The sequence below is a fragment of the Argentina silus genome (genome assembly GCF_951799395.1).
Source record: "Argentina silus genome assembly, chromosome: 22".
NCBI classification, from domain to species: domain Eukaryota; kingdom Metazoa; phylum Chordata; class Actinopteri; order Argentiniformes; family Argentinidae; genus Argentina; species Argentina silus.
Genome location: NC_139676.1, coordinates 9,356,932 through 9,375,289, shown reverse-complemented (window position 1 = coordinate 9,375,289; position 18,358 = coordinate 9,356,932). Strand labels below are relative to the sequence as shown.

Genomic DNA, 18,358 nt, shown 5'->3' with positions numbered 1-18,358 from the left:
GAAAGCGAACGCTATGCTCTGAAAGAGTGATCGTGTCAGGCGCTCACTGAGACGAGGGAAAGGGGGAGCGAAAGGGGGAGAGAGAGAGAGAGAGAGAGAGAAGAGTGAGAGGAAACAAACTAAAGAAAAGAGGGATGTCCCTGACGGCTTCCTGGGCATGGAGCACCTGCTTGCCTGATGAGAGAGAGAGATGGAGTGTTTACTGTGCAGGCCAAGTGGCCTCATTAAGGCTGGATCCTGCCTGGTACGCGCCCAGAATGTCATTGAAGAAGACTCACCAGGCAGGCTCCCCGACTCCTCTCATACAGGCCCTGGCTGGAAGGCTAGCCAGGGTTCTCCCTGTGAAGTGGAATTCTGTGGGGTTTTCTCGCTGTGAGCCATTTTCATTACAGATGACTGTTTTACTTCTGCTTGATGTTAGTTTGTGGAATCTGATTAACTGATTGATATTACTCTCGTTTGGAGAGGGGTTTTTATTTTTCACGAATGATTCGAGAAGAACAGTCCTAACTGAGAAAGTTCTGCCGTTGTACACCGTCCGATGTTATCCCCAAATTCTAGCTTCCCGTTAAAAATGCCAATCTCACAATAGTCCCAGAACAATGAAACCCGTCAGTACAATAAACACCCCCAGTGCTTTCTGATTCTCATCCTTCTCTCCTTAATCATTTAATCTGCCTTCAGCACAACTCCCAGCTGTCTGAATTACCGTCACACTCTTTGACAGTGTTACCTAAACACTCTCCCCCACCTCCCCTCTTCCCCTATGGGAACCCTGAGTGAGACTATTACGCTCGCTGTGTTTGTCAGGCGACACCTACACTCTGGCTTATCCGCTCTGATCCTCCCTGCTGTTTAGGTGCCTGGCTGTTACTTCTTCTGTTGGCTCGGGAGGGGAGGGAGGGGGGGGGGGGGGGGGAAGAGAGAGAAGCCCGTTCGAAAGGGAGCAGCGTTTTGTTAGCACGTTAGCGGATTAGCACGTTGTAATGGAAGTGTTAGTGTGAGGACAGGCCTAGGAGGGGAAGACTGGGAGGGATAGGACCCGGCGTCACGGCGAGGCTGATGCCTTAATGAACCTCCTCAGTCACTGTCGCAGGCGAGAAGTGATTTGTAAGTTGGCTTTGCGGCAATGGGGGAACAGAGTGATAATGTGTGTTATTAATGGCGAAATAGCATATGGATGTTATCCCAAATTGTTTTCATTAATCTTTTCTCTCTCTCTCTCTCTCTCTCTCTCTCTCTTCCTCTTCCAGTAGACCTGGGCTCACTCTCCTGGGACGACCTGGAGAACGACCTCCCAGAAGAGTTGATTGCCAACGACCTGGGTCTGATGGGCATGCCCTCCAACGGTGGGCCCGGGGGGGGCTCCATGGTTCAGGACGCTGCCGCCAAACACAAACAGCTATCGGAGCTCCTGAGGGCGGGCAGCGCCTCCGGCCTCTCCGCAGGGGGGCTCAACACAGCCAGCCCTCAGCCCAGCGGCATGGGGGCTCAGCTGGGTGCAGCACTGGGGAAGGGCTCCCCCAACCACCCCTCTCCACAGGCCCAGAAAGCTGGTTCACAGACCGGGGGACAGAACAACAATGCATCCATGGGACTCAACGCAGGCTTCAACCAGGCTTTGAATCACGGACTCCTAGCCCAGGGAGGGCAGCCCCAGCCTGGGCAGGTGATGAATGGAGGCCTGGGTCCGGCCGGAAGAGGCCGGGGGGCATCTGGACTGCAGTACCAGGGCCAGGCAGCTGTTGGCGGAGGAGGAGCGGGGGCGGGCAGCGCGCTGGCAGAGACGCTCACACAGGGGGGGCAGCAGATGGGAGCGCACGCCACCCTCAACGCCCAGCAGGCGGCCAACATGAACAAGGTGAGTCACACTCGGATGTACACACACACACACACACACATACACACACACAATCCACTCTGAGTCATGGATGCCGAGTGTGAGAGAGACAGAGAGTGCCAAGCGGTCCGAGGATCTAACCGATGACACTTTTGGCGTGCGTGCGTGCGCCCGTTAAATAACGATCTGTTTATATGTGAATCATCCATTTGTTTTTGTTTTTTTTCCACATCTCAAGGACTGTGCAGAATATAGCTCTCTGGTGTTACTGGGTGTCAAGCACGAGGACAGATAGATGGCCTGAGAGGTGGCCAAGCCATTTGGGGACACACAGACCCTGACGGCAACGCCACCAACGGCTGATTGTGTCTGACACAAGCCACTACTTGGGTTTTTATACTGCCTCTAATTGCCCAATTAATGAGTCCAAGGATGCTTCGCAGTGCCCCATTAAAGTAGCAAGGGCTTTGTCTGCAATGGGTTGATATATCTCCTCCATGGTGTGCCACAGAGGCCCCCCAGGACAATAAAAATGAGCTGTGTGTGTGTGTGAGCCAATAGACAAACCGGCTTGCCACACGGACACACAGTTCTTTTGTCTCTGGGTCTCTCTATTGCTTCCCCCTCTGTTTTTCTAAGGAAAGAGAGACGTTTCAGAGGCCGGCTTCATTGGAAGCTTTGGCGAGGTTCATCATGACACTATTGTCATCCACTCAGTCATGGTGAGGGGGGCGGGGGTGGGGGATTCTCTCCAGAGTTGATTAGAGCTGTGTGTGTGTGTGTGTGTGTGTGTGTGGGGGGGAGAACAGCAGGGATTGTTTACCTAAGGCCTGACACCTCTGCGGTTTCACAGGAAATCAATAAGAAACCAGCCGTCCTACTGTCTTGCACACAGGGGCTCTAACCACAACACAGAGGGGACTACTGGTGTGTGTGTGTGTGTGTGTGTGTGTTTCCACACATTGTCATGATTTGGTCACTGTTTCAATTAAAAGGGAAGCTGGGGCCTGCAACAGCCCAATGATGTGCTTTGTTATGGTATCTGTGGTTTGTTGTGCATAATTAAAGGTTGTAAATCTCTTTCTAGGCGCGTGTGTGAGATCCCCCTGTTTTACTCTGGTTCAATGGCTCCCTGCCCTTTGGGGGGGGGGTCGTAAATCACGTTATCAGGAGCAGAATGAGGGGATGAGTGTGTGAAAGGAGGGAGGGAGAAGGGGAGGCGGACGAGGCGTAATCTAGACGAGCTGAATACACTGCTCTCTCTCTCTCCCTCTCTCTCTCTCTCTCTCCCTCCCTCCCTCTCTCCCTCCCTATGGTCTGGTTTGGCAGCGGAGTGGAGAGGCGACCGCTGGCTGCCTGCCGCTGACTGGAGTGTGTCAATGAGAGCGAGGGACAGAGAGCGAACGAGGGAGGGGAGAAGTGTGTGTGTGTGTGTGTGTGTGTGTGTGTGTGTGTGTGTGGGGGGGGGGGGTGCTTCAGCGCTCAGCCGTGTGGAAAGCTGCTGGTCTCTGGTGGCCTCAGCTGGGCTGCCTGTTTTATCTGGTCTGCTGGAGCGCTGTCAACGGCCCGGGGGGGCTGCAGCGCTGCCTGCCATGGCCTGACCTGCTGCGGGGGATCAGGGGCGGGGGGTGGTGGTGGTAGGGGGGGGGGGGGGCGGTTGGGGTAATGGCAGTCTCAGTCAGAGAGAGGGCAGAGAGAGGAGGGGGGCACAATGGGACAGAGGGGGGGAGAAATTGGGCTGAGGAGAGGTAGAGAGAAAATGGAGACTGGGGGGGAAAGAGAGAGTGAGAGAGGGGATGGAGGGCTTCTGGCTCCTGAGGCTGTGGGCATGAAACCTGCCACTGCCAAACGGCTGGTGCCATGCAGAGATGTGTGGTGGTACCAAGTTGGCAGGACTGTGATGGCACCGTGTACAAGCCTGGACAGACAGACAAGGCCTCGCAGGGAGGAGTGATGGTACTGACAAATTGGTGCCGAATTGGAGGGACAAATTGAGGAGGGAAACTGATGGCTGTTGCTAGACAACGTTTTAAAGGGATTTCTTTTGCGGTTTATTGGAAGTAATTACTCTCTAAACTATACAATCAAATCAGGAAATGGTCTGACTTTTCTGTGGAGAAATTGCGTGCTCAATTTGGCTGTCTGGAAACTAAACGGAATTCACTGTTCACTTGTTGCCACTTTAATTTGAAACTATGTCTAACCACCTGCTCTTTCTTTTTTCCTCTCTCTCTCTCTCTCTCTCTCTCTCTCCCCTCCTCTTCCCTCCCTCAGATGGGCATGAGCAGTAACGGCGGTCCGTTTGGGGGCCAGCCCTACGGCCAGGGTGGTGCGGGGGTGAATGCCCAGCAGCTCCAGAACAAGGCCGCTCTCTCCAACAGCCTGCCTCCCTTCCCTACGGAGCTTAAGGGCGCCGCCGTCACCAGTGTGCCAAACCTGGTGAGCCCCAACGTCACAACAACTCGTGTCTGTCTGTCTCCACCAACACCAGAGACACCCTCCTCTCCTACCTTCCCTCTGTAGATGACATAATGCATATCCACTATCATTCTCCACCATAAAGCTAGAGAATGAGCTGTATGTCCCCCCCCCCCCCCCCCCCAAAAAAAATATGCTTGAGTTTGGCTTTCCATATGATCTTCTCACATGACCTTCAAGAGTCAAAAAACACCTCTCTTGATCTACTGTTGGAACGGACAAAGACAGCTGGTGCAACGTATATCCTGCATAACTAGTTAGGTGAGAATCTCAATAGTCATCCCCCCTCTTCTCTCTCTCTCTCTCTCTCTCCCCTCTATCTGTTCCTCCTCCACTCCCCCTCCCCCTCCCTCACACAGTCCCAGCTCCAGAAGCAGCCCCAGCAGCAGGTGCCTTCGGTGGGCATGGTCCCTGTGCCCGGCGGTGGCGGGGCGGCAGTGGCCAGTGCGGGCCCCACGGCCGACCCGGAGAAGCGTAAGCTGATCCAGCAGCAGCTGGTCCTGCTGCTCCACGCCCACAAGTGCCAGCGGCGGGAGCAGGCCAACGGGGAGGTGAGGGCCTGCGCCCTGCCCCACTGCCGCACCATGAAGAACGTCCTCAACCACATGACCCACTGCCAGGCCGGCAAGTCCTGCCAGGGTAAGTTGAGTTGGGGAACCGGGTATGTGGGCATGCCCCCCCCCCCCCCCCCCCACCCAAGATTTATGGGTAGGATGTGGGCTTGTGAAGGGTTCCAAGCCCCCTAAGATTGTGAGTGAAGTTACGAGTTTTGCTAAGTTTCTCAAGTTGGGATGTTTTTAATAGTGTTGCTGAGGTGTCGCTGATGTTTATGTTGATGCACATGGCTGATATCTCTTTGTGCGAAGCGTACCGTTTTGTGCTTGGCCTACACAGCACGTGCAATGTTCCGTAGTTGAATTTGGACTTCTATTCATCTCAGAGTATAATGACTCAATAGTGAGGTGTAGTCTCGTGTTGGTTCTCTGCTGGTGTCTGGCCTCTGTGGACTCCTCTCTTCACAGTGAGCCCAGTCACACGCAGGGCCAGCCGCTGGACCATAGGCTGCCCTTCACTCCCCATCGGTCACGCCGCGTGTCTCTCCCTAATCTGGACACGGAACAGGGGATTTCCACCTCTAAAACCATGCTGCCTGGCTGCAGCTACCCCTCTCTCTCTCTCTCTCTCTCTCCTACGGCACTCTACCCCTCCTTCTACTTTGCCTTCAGTTTTAATTTATTTCTCCTTCCCTCCATCATCTCTCTCTCTCTCTTGACTCCTTATCTTCCTTTCCTTTCTCCCTCTCAAACTCTAATTTTCTCTCTCTTCCTTTTGCTTTATTTTCCTCGCTCTCTCTCTCTCTCTATCTCCTAGCTCTGTTGTTTTCCCTCTCCCAGAGATAATGGGATATTAAGAGCGTGAGGTCTCTTTCATGGTGGCACCCGCTCCTGCTCTAATGAAAAATCCCCCTCCAGCCAGACTCATTTCTAAGTGGTTCGGGGTCTGCCGCGTTGCTCTTGGACTCTGAACTCTAAACTTTAATTTCAAGCCAAATACCCTCGGAGGCTAAGGCGTGTGTGTCTGCCAACTCATTTCCTCCGGCTCACCGACGCCCATCCATGCCACCCAACTAACCAGTGGGTCTGTTCATCAGACGTTAATTGTCACTCTCAGATCACGGTAATCTGAGGTAAATCAAAGGTTTTTACTTAATTTGTATTTGGGCCTGTGGTATTGGTGATGCTTTGATTGGTGTGAGAAAGCGAATTGGAGGTCAACTCAAATTCCTCCCGCTTTGATTTGATTGTTTTTGAGAGATTTTTGAGGTTTTGTTCATCACTTATTGGCATATTTCAGAACGAAGAGACAAACTGTATTGCTGCTCGAAACGCTAATCGACGTGGCTGTCATTTCTCGTACATTTAACCTCGGCGCTGGACGTGCCTGCTTACCGGCCTGCCCGAGGCTCTGCCCTGGGCTGTCGGCTGCGTTGTGACTTCTCCTCCAATCAGACCGGGCTCCCAGTTAGCCCCATAGTCGCCAGGGGCGCGAGAAAAGGCACCGTCTTTCTGATGCGGCACCAAGAACATGTTGTTTTGCTTCTCTCTCCCCAAGCGAAATGCATTCCCTTCCCAAGCTGTGAATTAGTGCAGCGGGGAGCATGGTATTCTAAAGCAGACGTTCAGGGAGACTTGGGTTTCTGCTCTCTCTCCCCCCCCCCCCCCCCCATCCCCCCTCAACTCTCTCTCTCTCTCTCTCTCTTTCCCTCTCAAAGAAACACAATGTTCTTGGCCTTATGACTGTGTTGCTTCGGAGTTCTCTCTTTATGAAGCACAGTTGGTTATCCAGATTTTTTACTCTTACACTGTCAGACTTTTGGATTTGCCTTCTGCTGGGCTCCCGACACAGCGTGGCGTCCCATCCATGCACATCAATTGCTACAGCTGTTAGCGTCTGAACAACTGATTCATTATCACTATGAAAGAGATACTGAGGTTTTACTGGTGGTTGTGTAGGCCCTAACAGATGATTTTGAAGATGGTTGGTGATTCGTCACGGGTAGGGACGCGCAGCGGCGTGTCTGCAAACCCCCTACCTAGTGATAATATTAACGATAAATCACGGCCTCGATAGCATTAATGGTTTCATACGGTTTACCTGACAAATCCCAAAATTGTGAGAAGAAAAACTATGCTTTAAGTATTTATTCTGTGATGGATTGTGGTGGATTCTGCCCTGTGCTGACAAATATAGTCCCCAAAATTACAAAACATTGGCTCGGGAAAGTGATGCACAAATCTACTTGCGGTGCAGGAATATCATAAACGGTGATTTAACCACGGCTTCGAACGGCTCTCGGCCAATCACAATGCTTGTATTCATCAACCTGTTGTAGAATTAATGATGAATAGCATATGATCATCAGTTGTTACACTGCACCAGCTGTGGACCTTGGGTGAAATGGGTCATCTCTCAATTGTTAGGGACACGACTCCTCGGGTCCTCTCCTCCATCCTCGGGTCCTCTCCTCCATCCTCCACTCGCTTCGTCCTCTGAAAGCATCGGAGGAGAATATGTGAAGGGAGGAATCTAGATCTTCTCCTCCCCATGTGTTTTCAGTAGGACGCGAGTGGAGGACGGGGGGGGGTAGGCCCGCGAGTCGTCGTGTTCCTAACAGTTGAGAAAAGACTCCTTATACTGTTGCCGTTCTAACCTCTGGTGTTGTGGTTTTCTGTCTCTCCCCCTTCCCCCCTCCTCCCCCCTCCCCCCTTCCAGTGGCTCACTGCGCGTCATCCAGACAGATCATCTCCCACTGGAAGAACTGCACGCGGCACGACTGTCCCGTCTGCCTTCCGCTGAAGAACGCCAGCGACAAGAGGAACCAGCAGCGTGAGTCCCTGTTAGCCTCGCTCGCAGGGACAGATCTCAGACCAGCTCAAACTGATCTCAGACCGGCGTCTTACGGACAACTTCATTTCGTCTCCAGAAATGCTGAATCCTGGTTGGCTCTTGAGGGAGTTTATTTACAGTGCTGTGCTCCTCCGTGCTGGCTGTGAAAGCATGATGAGCAAGAGTGGAGTCTTGCTGGGCTTGTAATCTGATATGCAGGAGGGAGGAGGGGAGGGATGGAGAGAAGGGGGAAGGGAGAGAGAGAGAGAGAGAGAGAGAGAGAGAGAAGAGTCCTGATGTTCGATTGGCTGGTGAAATGGTGACTCATTTAAGTCCCCCGCCGCAGCGGCTAAGTTGACTGTCTGCCTGGACGGGAGACGCTTTTCATTTCTGTCTCTTCTGTTCTCCGCTTTCTTGTTCTTTTGCTTTCTCTCACTCCATCTGTACTTTCTCCTTCTTTCTCTTCTTCTCTTATTCTCTCTCTCTCTTTTTCATGGCGCTCTGTGTTTTTGTTCTTTTTCCTTTCTGCGCCCTTTCCTTTCTCCTCCTCCTCCTCCTCCTCCTCATTTCTTGCTCTCTGTCTGTTCTCCCTCTGTCCCGCTCGCTCTCTCCCTCGCTCCCCCTGCTCAGCATCTTTCACCATGCCAGACTTTAGAGAGTTTGCTTGTCTTTTGTTGGATTTGCATGTTGGCAGGCACAGTGCCACAGCCCAATTTTCTCCTGCCAATGCAAATAGCCAAGCAGGCTTTTTCTTTTGTCTCCCCTGATTTTGTGGTCCACATTCGGAGTACTGTCTTGGCTCGGCCAAGGCCTGAACTCTGAACAACATGCAAATCTCACACATGCCTGCCTCCTGAAGGAATTTATGCATTTATTCAGCTCTCTCTCCCCTTTTGCGGTGGAACCCATTTGAGATTAGCACACTCGCCGGTATTTCACACTGCTATCCTGTAACTTTGTCAGAGGGTCAAGAATGCATTAGTGCTGGATCGTGTGTGTGTGTGTGTGTGTGTGTGTGTGTGTGTGTGTGTGTGTGTGTGTGTGTGTGTGTGTGTGTGTGTGTGTGTGTGTGTGTGTGCTGTATATCCAAGTCTGTCTGTGTGTGTGATGATAACACGCCCCCCCCTTCTCCCTCCCCAGCCATGCTGAGTTCCCCCAACGCTGCTCTCCAGAACTCCATCGGCGGGTCGGTGGGGTCGAGTCAGTCCAGCGCCACCACCATCAACACCTCCACGCCCATCGACCCCAGCTCCATGCAGAGGGCCTACGCCGCCCTGGGCCTGCCCTATAGCAACCAGACCCCCGGCCAGACGCAGCAGACCCCCAGCCAGCCCAACGCCCAGGGACAGCCACACCCGCAGCTAATGAGACCCATCAATGCACTCGGTAAGGAGAGCTGGCTTTGGAACGGGGTCCCCGTGGGCTGTGTCTAAACCCAACTGCAGATGCTAAGTGGGAGTCTTGGGACAACTCGGTTGGGTTAGGGTAAGGGTTTGGGTTTGGGTCAAGAGTAAGATACCACTTAGCATCTGCAGTTTGGTTTAGACATGGCCCGCGGGCCCTGTTCCAATACCTCTACAAAGCAGGCTTGCTTCCTCTCTTCGTTGAAGGTCGTCACTGGTGTTGGACAGGAGGTGAAAGCAAGGCGATTCACTTCATTGTACTAATCCTGTCGTGTCCCGATGTTTGCTTGTGTGTTTAAAGATTACCCCAGAGTTGTGTTCAGTCTATCAATGCCCCACTAATGAACCTGTGTGTGTGTGTGTGCGTGTGTGCGTGTGTGTGTGTGTGTGTGTGTGTGCGTGCGTGTGTGTACAATCGTGTCTTCTGATTCGTCCCGTCTCATCGGCCCCATGTCTGTGTTGTGTCTGCAGGCTCCGCCCAGATGGCTCTGGGAGGAGGGGCGATGGGCGTGCCCACGTCAGATCAGAACAACCTGCACCCTGACTCCTCCCTCCCCAACGCACTCAACGCCAACAAGTGAGTCTCATTCGAGGCTCAGATATGTCTGCGAAACCAGTATGCCTGCATGCATAGGAGTTATTAAGCGATTTGTTTCTATATGATTTCCTTAAGCCTGATCATTTGCATTCATGAGAGGCTAACTCTCTCTTCCATAAATTGCCATGCGAAAATGAATCACTGTCACATAAATCCTACATAAATTGGTACCTTATGAATGATGCTAAAGCCCATATCAGAGGTTATCTCTCCCCCTCACCTCTCTGTCCCCCCCCCCCCCCCCCCCTTCCCCCCCTCAGTCAGCTGTTGTCAGACGGCTCCAGCATTCCCATTGGGAACCTGCCCACGGCGGCGCCCCTCTCCGCCACGGGCATCAGGAAAGGCTGGCACGAGCACGTCACTCAGGACCTGCGCAACCACCTCGTACACAAACTGTAAGATAATCTGGCAACTGGAAGAATTTTATTTTTTAATTATTATTATTATTATTATTATTATTATTATTATTATTATTATTAGCTCAGCTAATTTTCCACATGGTCATTAGTCCTTTCTGGTGTTTTTCTTTCTGGAAGTTTTCTTGTATAATAATAATAATAATAATATTCGTAGCCTTTTGACATCCTTGACATGACGCCTGTTATTCTTATATTGGCATTCTGAGGTGGAGACCCATGTAGAAGACCCACTGTGATTGAGTCTCCATCTTGATCGTCCTTGAATCATGAAAGCCAAAAATTCGATTGAGCCTGAGAAAGCCTCCTTCCTCAACCCCTCACGCTGTTTGTTTTTCATTTTCGTCCTAGAGTTGTTTCCGGAAGCTAGCTCGTTAGTTAGAAGTGGGCGATGGCCACGTCCAACGGTCTAAAAACAAACAGCCTGTTTTTGAAGTTTGACAACGGTTGCGCTCGCTTGCGCAATATCTGATCGGTGCTACGACTTGTCAGCGATTTTTATTTCAAACACCAACTGCCCACCCGCTTCTGACTGCCCGGTAACCGCTGAGCGGAGCTGTGTTTGACAGGACTCTGGTGTGTGGAGCGTGCGGTGTGTTGCCCGAGAGACTCCAGGATTCCTAGCGACAACCCCAGTCACAGCCCACATGTTTTGGGGGAAACGCTGTCGCCATGAGAATACAGGCTTTTTTGTTTAGTCTAGACAAGCAGTGAATCACGGGCCTTAAAGTGGCTACAGAGGCACGGCGTCATTTCTTAACCACCCACTCCGACTCTGTTGGTTTGTTTGTTCATTCCTCCTTTTCTTTCGTTCCCGTCTTTCCTCCAGGGTACAAGCCATATTCCCCACCCCAGACCCGGCAGCTCTGAAGGACCGGCGGATGGAGAACCTGGTGGCCTACGCACGCAAGGTGGAGGGGGACATGTATGAGTCTGCTAACAGCAGGGTACGCCTTACCACCACTCTGCCCTTACACACACACACAATAACATACACACACACACATACAAACACACACAATAACATACACATACAAACACACACAATAACACACACACACAGCATAACTGTGGTTAAGTTAATGTCCACCTCCTTTTACACTTGTATTTACCTCCTTTTTATGTTCCTTCCCTGCAGGACGAGTACTACCACTTCCTAGCTGAGAAGATCTATAAGATCCAGAAGGAGCTGGAGGAGAAGAGGCGCTCGCGGCTGCAGAAGCAGATCATCAACCAGGCTCCCCTGGTGGCAGCGGGGGCCCAGCAGCAGCAGCAGCAGCAGGCTGCAGGCCTCCCCCAGCCCAACGCCCTGGGCCCTGGGCAGCCCAGCAGGCCACAGAGTGAGTACTCAGCCAGGAGGGCCTGGATGGTGGTGGTGGTGGTGGTGGTGGTGGCGGCGGGGGTGCCAGAGGTGGGAGTTGGTTGGAGGTAGGATGGGATTTTTCAGTTTTAACGGCAGCGCGACACTGGGATGCAGCTTGTGCAAACGTGAACATACACGTCAGCGCGGGGGTTAACCTGCTACACCAGAAACGTGAACAGTTGCACGCCCGCACGTTGATGCAGAATTGATGGCCCTCCCAGTCTGTTTCTGCATGCAACTTCCAAGATTCCTGATGTTGAGAGTCAAATCTGAATATATTCAAGTTGGAGTTTGTCCTCTACCTCCCAAATATAATACCATACATACTTCGGTGTTCAGCTTGTTTTTGATACATGTATCATTATGTATGTACTATTATCAATGTTTCTATTACACATACTATGATGCTGAGTGAAGATGATTTTAAGCGTCCAAAAAGTATTGATGCCTCCACGTGTGGATGCTAGAAAAATAACGTAATTTTACGCTTTGCCATTGAGCTTTCTTCTACATCCCTCTGGGACTCTTCTAATTGTCCGCCTCTTAGATTTCCTGCCGTTTGTTTGTTTTGGTTTGGTTTTTTTCGATCTGTTTTCCGCTGCTTCTAAACCTACTCTTCTCTCATCATCATCCTCCCCCTACTCTTCCTCAGATGGAGCTGTGCCTATGCCCAATGTGCCAAATCAGATCATGAATCGTATGCAGGTTGCTCAAGGTACCTTTGACCTTATAGCAGTCTGAATCTGTCGGCCTGGGTTTTCTATTGCTATTCCTTACTGAAGGTTGATTGGTTGGTTAATTGTGTGAGTGTGTATTTTTTATGTGTGTATAGTGCATCTTTGTGTGTGTGTGTGTGTGTGTGTGCGTGCGTGTGTGTGTGCGTGTGTATCTGTCTGTCTCTCCCTCCCTGGGCTCATGTAATACTTCACCTCCTCTCCCTGCAGGAATCAATCAGTTCAACCCCATGGCCCTGCCCAACGTTCAGATTTCCCAGGCACCCATGGGAGCCCGCGCCGCCTCCCCCATGAACCACCCACAGCAGATGAACATGAGCTCCGTCCCAGCCGTGAGTCACTCTCACACACACACACACACACACACACCAAGCTCTCACACACACACCCCATCTCTGCCTCAGGAGAAGTAGGGGTCCAAATTCCCCACTGTCTGCCCACTTGCTTGTTCTTACAAACACTTAGTTGTGTTCCTCACAGCGTCAGTCCAGTCCTGCGTTCCCTTTCGCTTTTTCTTTGATGATTGACCGGACTGATGACTAGGTTCACAGTAGAGCTACAGCAGGGGTTTTCTACAGGTTCTCTACCCGTTGTAGATCCCAGACAGTATCAATATGAGATTTAACATTTCTGAGACAGTGATTGAGATCTGTAATTTAGTATCTCTGTTGGCACGTCCGCAACGGGGTTTCCCACCGTTTCTACTTGCTTGTCCTCAAGCTTCCGACTTCAGACTGACTGGCCTGAAAAAGAAAAGAAAAAAAAAAGTATATGGTCTTAAGTGTAAACATTCTTTTTTTATTTTTCTGCTAAAAGGGGCCAGCAAAAGGTCCTCTTCAGCTATGACTCAACAGATTATTGAAAGTGGATGTGAGCGAAGTGGCAGAGTCGGCCCCTTCTTGTTATGCATAAAAATCCCCGCTACGAGCCGAAGTCGTTGGCTGTGAGGTAAAGTACATCGCTGACGTAGCTTCCTCATTCTGCCCAGCTGCAGAGAGCTCTTACACTGAGTGCTCGTTACCAACGCTGCCACCAAACGACAGCTCTTGAAAAAATAACTCAGGCATGGAATGCAGAGGGGGGGAGGGGGGGAGGGGGAGGGGAGGGGGGTCACATGCCAACCCATAATGTGCCAATTAATTGGAGTTTTCAACGACAGCCGGGTTTGAGTCAGAGTGCCGTTGATGACTGCGCTGGGTCGACAGCTCTTGTGGTAATTGATGGGCTCCCGTTTTTTTTTTTTTTTTAGACAGCCGTCTCTCGACGCGACCAGGGAAGTGACTAATTCAAGCAGTGACCTAGCATAGCGGCTGAGCGCACCGTAACGATTTGAATACAAATATATATTTTATGTATATATTAGCAAGCTGTGTGTCCCAGTTGTCTCCTGTTCTGTTATCCTTCCCCGGTGAATGAGCAGGGAGAGGATGGGTTTCCTTTTCCAACTGGATTGCTTACGCCTCCATCCCAGATAAGTTGTCATCATCAATCAATTGATAGTCAATCTAAAGTAGGTTGTCAAAGACTTGCTATTTCACACCATGTCGCGTATATTATTTCTCTCTCTTTCTCCCTCTCTTTCTCTTTCTTTCTCTCTCTCTCTCTTTCTCTCTCTCTCTCTCTCTTTCTCTCTCTCTTTCTCTTTCTCTCTCCCTCTCTTTCTCTTTCTCTCTCTTTCTCTCTCTCTCTCTCTTTCTCTCTCTCTCTCTCTCTTTCTCTTTCTCTTTCTCTTTCTCTCTCTTAAATATTATTTCTCATTCTATAATATATATCATGGTACAATTCTCCTTCCTACACAATCCTCTTGTAACACTAACATTGTCCCTGTGGTCATGGTAACGCCCTGTTCCCCGTCTCTCTCTCCTCTCAGATGGGGATGTCGCCCTCTCGGATGCCCCAGGCCCAGGGCATGCTCGGGGCCCACGGCGGCAGCATAGTGGGCCAGACAGCCAACCAGACCCAGACCCAGTTCCTGCCCCAGACCCAGACCCAGTTCCCCCCGGCCAGCGGAGCCCTCAACGTCAACGTGGGCCTGGGCCAGCCCGCAGCACAGGCCGCCGTCACGCAGGTGAGACCCCAGAGAGAAGGGCGACATCGCGTCTCGAAAAGGACACCCTGCCCGTTTCCCCATGAACTACCTTTGACCAGAGGGATTGAGTGTCTGGGGGTATTGAGGTGTCATTTGAGACTCATTGGGGGAGTTGACTTTACATAACTAAAACGATGCAGTGACCAGACATTCTGACGCTCAACTTGCACTTGCTCACCCAACCTTGAGGTTCTCTCTAAACCCAAGTCTGACTGTGTGTTTGTCTGTGTTTGGTATATGTGTGTGTGTGTGTGTGTGTGTCTTTATTGTCTTGTTTGTTGGTCTGTCTGCTTGTCTTCTTTTTGTGTGTGTGTGTGTGTGTGTTTGTCTTATATTTGTGTCTTTTATATTTGTGTGTGTGTGTGCTTGCCTTCGTGTGTGTCTTTCTCTCCAGCAACAACAGCCGCAGCAGAGCGCTAACCTCCCCATGAATGCACTTGGCCCCCTGGGCCCCCAGCTATCCTCCCAGCCCCCACTGCGCTCCACGCCTCCGCCCGCCGCCTCCTCTTCCTCCTCCTCTTCCTCTTCGGCTGGGGGGCCCACTAACCTGCAGCCGCTCCAGCACCCCCAGCCCTCCAGCCGAAGCTCCACCCCCACCCTCCCCCCAGCCCCGGGCGCCACCCCGCCCCGCCCCACCCAGGCTCAGCCCCAGCCTCAGCCGCGCACCCCCCTTGCGCCCCAGCCGGAGCCCCCCGCAGCGCAGACGCAGCCCCAGCCTCCCACCACGCCGGTGAGACTGAGACGCATGACCTCCACCCTGTCTGACCACACCCCTTCCTCCTCTTCCTCCTCTTCCTCCATTGACGTTGTGTACAGCTACGACTGCAGCCATCTCGGTGTTTCATCACTGTGTTTCATCACTAACGGAACGTCCGTGGCATGACGCGTGAACTCTTTTGTCGAACGAGATGTGATTGAAATGAGATTTTCAGACCTAGCACCCTAGCTTTACCCTATTTTTTTCCACCCTATCTCTTTCCCTCCTCCCTCTCTCTCTCTCCCTCCCTCTGTTTCCTCCCCCTCTATCTTTTTCTCCCTCTCTCAGCTGTCTCAGACGGGTGCCAGTCTGGAGAACCGTGTACCCACCCCGGCCTCCGCTGCCAGCGCCGACCTGCCTGCCCAGGAGCCCAAAGCCGAGCCCAGGCACGAGGAGCGGGACTTTGGGTCCACGGGCGGCAAGACGGAGCCCAAAATGGAGGTGTGTATTCATTCCATCAATCCATCCATCCAATCAATTCATTCATTCATTCATGTGTTGATCTGAGAAAGGCCAGTCTGAGCTATAGTGTGGATAATTTAAACATGTATGTTGTATGAAGAAAGTAATAAATCGTCCATCTTCCCCTCTACAGACGGAGGAGGACTCCAGTTCGTCGTCGGTGAAGAAGGAGGAGCCTGAGGAGAAGCAGGAGCCAATGGAGGTGGAGGAGAAAAAGCCAGTAATCAAGACGGAGCCCAAAGAGGAGGAGGAGGGTGGAGCCAATGGCACAGCATCTTCATCCCCCTCTCAGTCGCGGAGGAAAAGTAAGTAGGGGAATGGAGGAAAAGGAGGGGACCGATTTGGGATGCTACCTACCTATGATACCATCTAGACTCCATATATGTATGGTTAACCTCTCACGCCTTCCTCTCCTTCCCCCTACCAGTCTTTAAGCCTGAGGAGCTGAGGCAGGCGTTGATGCCCACCCTGGAGTCTCTCTACAGGCAGGACCCAGAGTCTCTGCCCTTCCGCCAGCCTGTAGACCCCATGCTCCTGGGCATCCCAGTGAGTACCTGCCCCTCTTCACTGCATGGAAGCTTTACCTTTCTGTAGTCATCATTTGGTCGAGTTTTATTCCGTACCTCTAGGCGAAGACCCACTGAGACAGAATAATATGTGCTGATTATCTAAGTATTTGATGAAGAAACCAGGGAATCAATGTCATTTTATCCCTCTCAACTCCTTATATGCAGGTTAACTCTTGTAATAAAATTGACATGACAAATCCTTTTGCATTTTGTCAGCTTGAATTGAACACACTTGTCAGTATTGATTTGAGTGATCGAATTCTCATTGCCTTCACCCCCGTGCTCCTGCTCCAGGACTACCACGACATAGTGAAGCACCCCATCGACCTGTCCACCATCAAGCGGAAGCTGGACACGGGCCAGTACCAGGAGCCCTGGCAGTACGTGGACGACGTGTGGATCATGTTCAACAACGCCTGGCTGTACAACCGCAAGACGTCGCGCGTCTACAAGTACTGCTCCAAGCTGGCCGAGGTGTTTGAGTCGGAGATCGACCCCGTCATGCAGGGCCTGGGCTACTGCTGTGGGAGGAAGGTGAGATGGAGGGATGGCAGGGAAGGTTGGGAGGCTGGAGGTTGTGGGGTCGAAATAGATGCGTTAAACGTGTAGTTAGAAGAAATACAATGAGGGCTTTGTGTGTGTGTGTGTTCAGTGTGTGTGTGTTCAGTACACTCATCCAGAATTGTATTTTGAGTCTTTATTCAACACTCTCCCCCTTTCCCCCCCCCCCTCTCTTTTTTTGCAGTACGAGTTCTCTCCTCAAACGCTCTGTTGTTATGGCAAACAGCTGTGCACCATACCCAGGGATGGCGCCTACTACAGCTACCAGAACAGGTGTGTGTGTGTGTGTCTGTCTGTGTGTGTCTGTCTGTGTGTGTCTGTGTATGTGTCATTGATGCCATATGTACCACCACACAACCGTACCCACCAATTCCAGTACCAAGATATCCATGTCGCATAACGGAACCTCCCAAACAAACACTAATCCTCCAGACCTGGGATCTGGCTGCCATTAGCCGTTCTAGTCTGGGGTAGTACACTCTGATCCAGACGGAACTTAGTCATGACAGCTGTGGGCTCTGAGGCTCTGCCTCCTAGGCCTGGGCGCTGCAGGGCAGAATACTGCGGTTCTACACGAGCCTCGTTTACGTCCCCTCCACTCACTCCCTGTGTTCTCTCACACAACTGTCATGCTGTGGCAAGCAGCTACTCAGTCATTGTCACCGATAATCACCCGTACTAAGCTCTCTCTCCCCAGCAAGCCTGCTTAAAGTGTCGCCTAATTAATTGGTTGAGGTAACATGCACACTCAAGTGTACCATTTGTGTTGCTCCTCTGCTGAATGCCGGAGGAGTGCTCGTAATGGTGCCTCCTTGCTCCCCCTGCTGTATGAACCGTGTAACTGCAGCCGTATTCTTGCTGCACGCTGCAGCATGGTCTCACCTTTCACTCCTACATTCTAGTAGAACACAAGGAGAAGCATTTTAGCAAATGTACTTCTAAGACAAACATCGTTCTCTCGAGGCAGAATTGCCTTTTGTGATGTAGACCTGTGTACCAAATGTTTTGGCATCCAGAGCTTTTAGTATGTTTGAAGGTTGAATGCAAAACTTTAAATGCCTGTGTGGCCTCCGACTTTTGGGAGTGTGTTTCCAATATACTGATCGATTGTGTGTGTGTGTGTGTGTGTGTGTGTTTTCTTGCTACAGGTATCATTTCTGTGAGAAGTGCTTCAATGAAATCCAGGGGGACAGTGTAACGCTAGGGGACGACCCTGCACAACCACAGACGTAAGTAAACCCCCCTCTATCTTTCAATCTCATTTCTCAATATTAGTCAACGCTGCTTATTCACTTGTATTAAATCCTGGGTTTAATAGCACTCATTCATTCAGACCTGTGAACCAAAATGCATTTGAATGTTGACATTTGGTTTGTAGACATTTAGGAAGGTGTTGCAGAATTGAATTTGAAGAAGGCTCGTATCCAGTGGGTAACGGTGTTTTTGTGCTATTCTCTGCCTTTCCAGAAAGATATCGAAAGACCAGTTTGAGAGGAAGAAGAATGACTCACTAGATCCTGAACCGTAAGTAAACACACACACAAACACACACACACAGTACCAGAATTGATTACAATGGGAGCTTTATTGTCTTTCTCTATGCTAGTTTGCGACACAGCTCATATTAGGATTAGGTTTTGGACTGCTTCTCTTGCAGCTATGACTACTAGGCCCCCGGTCTGCTCACAAGTGCCACCTGCT

General features: G+C 51.3%; 1 protein-coding gene across 3 annotated transcripts in view; it reads left to right on the top strand.

The window, feature by feature from the left end:
• The window catches only part of crebbpa (CREB binding lysine acetyltransferase a), a 32,226-nt gene that overhangs the window by 5,971 nt on the left and 7,897 nt on the right, over positions 1-18,358 (top strand). The window contains exons 2-21 of one of the 3 annotated variants that reach the window (XM_083693883.1): positions 1,254-1,861; positions 4,115-4,279; positions 4,678-4,957; positions 7,592-7,705; positions 8,846-9,091; positions 9,580-9,685; positions 9,967-10,101; positions 10,952-11,069; positions 11,261-11,462; positions 12,138-12,200; positions 12,430-12,551; positions 14,090-14,287; positions 14,703-15,038; positions 15,354-15,506; positions 15,661-15,832; positions 15,955-16,073; positions 16,391-16,630; positions 16,842-16,930; positions 17,806-17,886; positions 18,125-18,181. In XM_083693883.1, coding sequence (XP_083550009.1) covers positions 1,254-1,861; positions 4,115-4,279; positions 4,678-4,957; positions 7,592-7,705; positions 8,846-9,091; positions 9,580-9,685; positions 9,967-10,101; positions 10,952-11,069; positions 11,261-11,462; positions 12,138-12,200; positions 12,430-12,551; positions 14,090-14,287; positions 14,703-15,038; positions 15,354-15,506; positions 15,661-15,832; positions 15,955-16,073; positions 16,391-16,630; positions 16,842-16,930; positions 17,806-17,886; positions 18,125-18,181 — 3,604 coding nt within the window. The remainder of the gene's footprint in view (positions 1-1,253; positions 1,862-4,114; positions 4,280-4,677; positions 4,958-7,591; positions 7,706-8,845; positions 9,092-9,579; positions 9,686-9,966; positions 10,102-10,951; positions 11,070-11,260; positions 11,463-12,137; positions 12,201-12,429; positions 12,552-14,089; positions 14,288-14,702; positions 15,039-15,353; positions 15,507-15,660; positions 15,833-15,954; positions 16,074-16,390; positions 16,631-16,841; positions 16,931-17,805; positions 17,887-18,124; positions 18,182-18,358) is intronic. The other 2 variants (XM_083693884.1, XM_083693885.1) reach the window with 2 other exon arrangements.